Source organism: Oncorhynchus clarkii, chromosome 14, assembly GCF_045791955.1.
Source record: "Oncorhynchus clarkii lewisi isolate Uvic-CL-2024 chromosome 14, UVic_Ocla_1.0, whole genome shotgun sequence".
Classification (NCBI taxonomy): Eukaryota; Metazoa; Chordata; class Actinopteri; order Salmoniformes; family Salmonidae; genus Oncorhynchus; species Oncorhynchus clarkii.
In genome coordinates, this window is record NC_092160.1 from 31,062,219 (window position 1) to 31,067,218 (window position 5,000).

Genomic DNA, 5,000 nt, shown 5'->3' on the forward strand with positions numbered 1-5,000 from the left:
GGAGGTTTCATACCTTCTACATATACCTGAACTGGTTTGGAACAGGACAGAGAGGGGAGGTTTCATACCTTCTATATATACCAGAACTGGTTTGGAACAGGACAGAGAGGGGAGGTTTCATACCTTCTATATATACCTGAACTGGTTTGGAACAGGACAGAGAAGGGAGGTTTCATACCTTCTATATATACCTGAACTGGTTTGGAACAGGACAGAGAGGGGAGGTTTCATACCTTCTACATATACCTGAACTGGTTTGGAACAGGACAGAGAGGGGAGGTTTCATACCTTCTACATATACCTGAACTGGTTTGGAACAGGACAGAGAGGGGAGGTTTCATACCTTCTATATATACCTGAACTGGTTTGGAACAGGACAGAGAGGGGAGGTTTCATACCTTCTACATATACCTGAACTGGTTTGGAACAGGACAGAGAGGGGAGGTTTCATACCTTCTACATATACCTGAACTGGTTTGGAACAGGACAGAGAGGGGAGGTTTCATACCTTCTATATATACCTGAACTGGTTTGGAACAGGACAGAGAGGGGAGGTTTCATACCTTCTACATATACCTGAACTGGTTTGGAACAGGACAGAGAGGGGAGGTTTCATACCTTCTATATATACCTGAACTGGTTTGGAACAGGACAGAGAGGGGAGGTTTCATACCTTCTATATATACCTGAACTGGTTTGGAACAGGACAGAGAGGGGAGGTTTCATACCTTCTACATATACCTGAACTGGTTTGGAACAGGACAGAGAGGGGAGGTTTCATACCTTCTATATATACCTGAACTGGTTTGGAACAGGACAGAGAGGGGAGGTTTCATACCTTCTACATATACCTGAACTGGTTTGGAACAGGACAGAGAGGGGAGGTTTCATACCTTCTATATATACCAGAACTGGTTTGGAACAGGACAGAGAGGGGAGGTTTCATACCTTCTATATATACCTGAACTGGTTTGGAACAGGACAGAGAAGGGAGGTTTCATACCTTCTATATATACCTGAACTGGTTTGGAACAGGACAGAGAGGGGAGGTTTCATACCTTCTACATATACCTGAACTGGTTTGGAACAGGACAGAGAGGGGAGGTTTCATACCTTCTACATATACCTGAACTGGTTTGGAACAGGACAGAGAGGGGAGGTTTCATACCTTCTATATATACCTGAACTGGTTTGGAACAGGACAGAGAGGGGAGGTTTCATACCTTCTACATATACCTGAACTGGTTTGGAACAGGACAGAGAGGGGAGGTTTCATACCTTCTACATATACCTGAACTGGTTTGGAACAGGACAGAGAGGGGAGGTTTCATACCTTCTATATATACCTGAACTGGTTTGGAACAGGACAGAGAGGGGAGGTTTCATACCTTCTACATATACCTGAACTGGTTTGGAACAGGACAGAGAGGGGAGGTTTCATACCTTCTATATATACCTGAACTGGTTTGGAACAGGACAGAGAGGGGAGGTTTCATACCTTCTATATATACCTGAACTGGTTTGGAACAGGACAGAGAGGGGAGGTTTCATACCTTCTACATATACCTGAACTGGTTTGGAACAGGACAGAGAGGGGAGGTTTCATACCTTCTATATATACCTGAACTGGTTTGGAACAGGACAGAGAGGGGAGGTTTCATACCTTCTACATATACCTGAACTGGTTTGGAACAGGACAGAGAGGGGAGGTTTCATACCTTCTTACAGAGGACCAGCTGGTGATCAAAGAGGAAGAAGACCCGTTGCTGACTGCGTCCATAAGGCTGGTAGATCCAAGACATTTCTCCTGTATAGATCAACTCCGAGCTCCGGTCCAGGATGTCATCACCCTGGGGACAATAATAATACATATCTTTATTTAGCACAATTCAAGGACCTAAAGACGCTCGTTTTAAACACACACACACTCCGTTGAGGGTTGGTTAATTCCGAATGGTGTACAGTATGTACCTCCCAGTCCAGGACGGAGGCCTGCCATTGGGCGATCTTGTCAATGTTCTCCAGCCTCCTCTTCCTCTCGTTGATCTGCTGAGTGACGTTACGCATCACCGCCAGCGCCGCCGCCACGTAGCGATAGTCACTATGGAGACAGAACACACATTACAGCCACCATGTAGCAATAGTCACTATGGAGACAGAACACACATTACAACCACCACGTAACAATAGTCACTATGGAGACAGAACACACATTACAAACACCACGTAACAATAGTCACTATGGAGACAGAACACACATTACAACCACCACGTAACAATAGTCACTATGGAGACAGAACACACATTACAGCCACCATGTAGCAATAGTCACTATGGAGACAGAACACACATTACAACCAACACGTAGCAATAGTCACTATGAAGACAGAACACACATTACAACCACCACGTAACAATCGTCACTATGGAGACAGAACACACATTACAACAACCATTTAGCAATAGTCACTATGGAGAAAAAACACACATTATAGCCACCACGTAGCGATAGTCACTATAGAGACAGAATACACATTAGAACAACCACCACGTAACAATAGTCACTATGGAGACAGAACACACATTACAACCATCACGTAGCGATAGTCACTATGGAGACAGAACACACATTACAACCACCACGTAACAATAGTCACTATGGAGACAGAACACACATTACAACAACCACGTAACAATAGTCACTATGGAGACAGAACACACATTACAGCAACCATGTAGTAATAGTCACTATGGAGACAGAACACACATTACAACAACCACGTAACAATAGTCACTATGGAGACAGAACACACATTACAACAACCACGTAACAATAGTCACTATGGAGACAGAACACACATTACAACCACCACGTAACAATAGTCACTATGGAGACAGAACACACATTACAGCAACCATGTAGCAATAGTGACTATGGAGACAGGACGCAGGTCATTACAGGGGGATGAATCACACCTTACAGTAGCCGCTATTGCGACAGGTTTGTGCCACATCAATGTGTGTGTTAGTAAGTGTGTGTGTTTGTATCTGTGGAAGCAGCCCTATCCTCCATCTGCCAGACTCACTACACCTCTTCACACACTCCTCACAGCCTGACACAGACAGAGAGACAGAGAGAGAGAGGGAGAGAGAGAGAGAGAGGGAGAGAGAGAGAGATAGAGAGAGAGAGAGAAATAGAGAGTGTGTAAACGTACCTGTGTTCCTGTGGGGTGTATTTGAGCAGCTCGGCCAGCTGCAGGGGGTATTTGCAGATCTTCTGTACGGGTGTGAGGAGGAAGCCGTCGATAGCGATGTCGATCATCTGCTGCAGAAGACGACAGGCCTCGAAGAAGTGCTGGTACCTCCCGTCTCGCATCAGCTTGGACAGCTCCATACAGGCGTCCAGGTGGTTGTTACAGTACTCAGAGTAGATCCAGAAGCCATCTTGCTGTGGGACACAACAACAAGGGAGGGGAGATCAGGAAATGGTTCATTTGTGATTTGAGACAATAAGTCCTGCTGTAGGTATCTGGAGTCATATGGTGGTTCAGCAGGCTTCAATCTTGGTGTTGAGTTTAATAACTTACATGTTCTAGAAAGCAGGGTTCTATCTAGGTAGTAACTTACTGCAGGTATCTGGAGTCATATGGTGGTTCAGCAGGCTTCAATCTTGGTGTTGAGTTTAATAACTTACATGTTCTAGACAGCAGGGTTCTATCTAGGTAGTAACTTACTGCAGGTATCTGGAGTCATATGGTGGTTCAGCAGGCTTCAATCTTGGTGTTGAGTTTAATAACTTACATGTTCTAGAAAGCAGGGTTCTATCTAGGTAGTAACTTACTGCAGGTATCTGGAGTCATATGGTGGCTCAGCAGGCTTCAATCTTGGTGTTGAGTTTAATAACTTACATGTTCTAGAAAGCAGGGTTCTATCTAGGTAGTAACTTACATGTTCTAGAAAGCAGGGTCCTATCTAGGTAGTAACTTACATGTTCTAGAAAGCAGGGTCCTATCTAGGTAGTAACTTACATGTTCTAGAAAGCAGGGTCCTATCTAGGTAGTAACTTACATGTTCTAGAAAGCAGGGTTCTATCTAGGTAGTAACTTACATGTTCTAGAAAGCAGGGTTCTATCTAGGTAGTAACTTACATGTTCTAGAAAGCAGGGTTCTATCTAGGTAGTAACTTACATGTTCTAGAAAGCAGGGTTCTATCTAGGTAGTAACTTACATGTTCTAGAAAGCAGTGTTCTATCTAGGTAGTAACTTACATGTTCTAGAAAGCAGGGTTCTATCTAGGTAGTAACTTACATGTTCTAGAAAGCAGGTTCCTATCTAGGTAGTAACTTACATGTTCTAGAAAACAAAGTTCTACCTAGGTAGTAACTTACATGTTCTAGAAAGCAGGGTTCTATCTAGGTAGTAACTTACATGTTCTAGAAAGCAGGGTTCTATCTAGGTAGTAACTTACATGTTCTAGAAAGCAGGGTCCTATCTAGGTAGTAACTTACATGTTCTAGAAGGCAGGTTTCTATCTAGGTAGTAACTTACATGTTCTAGAAAGCAGGGTTCTATCTAGGTAGTAACTTACATGTTCTAGAAAGCAGGGTCCTATCTAGGTAGTAACTTACATGTTCTAGAAAGCAGGGTTCTATCTAGGTAGTAACTTACATGTTCTAGAAAGCAGGGTTCTATCTAGGTAGTAACTTACATGTTCTAGAAAGCAGGGTTCTATCTAGGTAGTAACTTACATGTTCTAGAAAGCAGGGTTCTATCTAGGTAGTAACTTACATGTTCTAGAAAGCAGTGTTCTATCTAGGTAGTAACTTACATGTTCTAGAAAGCAGGGTTCTATCTAGGTAGTAACTTACATGTTCTAGAAAGCAGGGTTCTATCTAGGTAGTAACTTACATGTTCTAGAAAGCAGGGTTCTATCTAGGTAGTAACTTACATGTTCTAGAAAGCAGGGTTTTATCTAGGTAGTAACTTACATGTTATAACAA

The 5,000-nt window shown here is 43.1% G+C and overlaps 1 protein-coding gene across 22 annotated transcripts in view; it reads right to left on the reverse strand.

The window, feature by feature from the left end:
* The window catches only part of LOC139366508 (uncharacterized), a 105,791-nt gene that overhangs the window by 29,085 nt on the left and 71,706 nt on the right, over positions 1-5,000 (reverse strand). For all 22 annotated transcript variants that reach the window (XM_071104048.1, XM_071104051.1, XM_071104050.1 and 19 more), the window contains 3 exons: positions 3,216-3,448; positions 1,972-2,101; positions 1,719-1,850 (listed from right to left, as the gene is read on the reverse strand). In XM_071104048.1, coding sequence (XP_070960149.1) covers positions 1,719-1,850; positions 1,972-2,101; positions 3,216-3,448 — 495 coding nt within the window. The remainder of the gene's footprint in view (positions 1-1,718; positions 1,851-1,971; positions 2,102-3,215; positions 3,449-5,000) is intronic.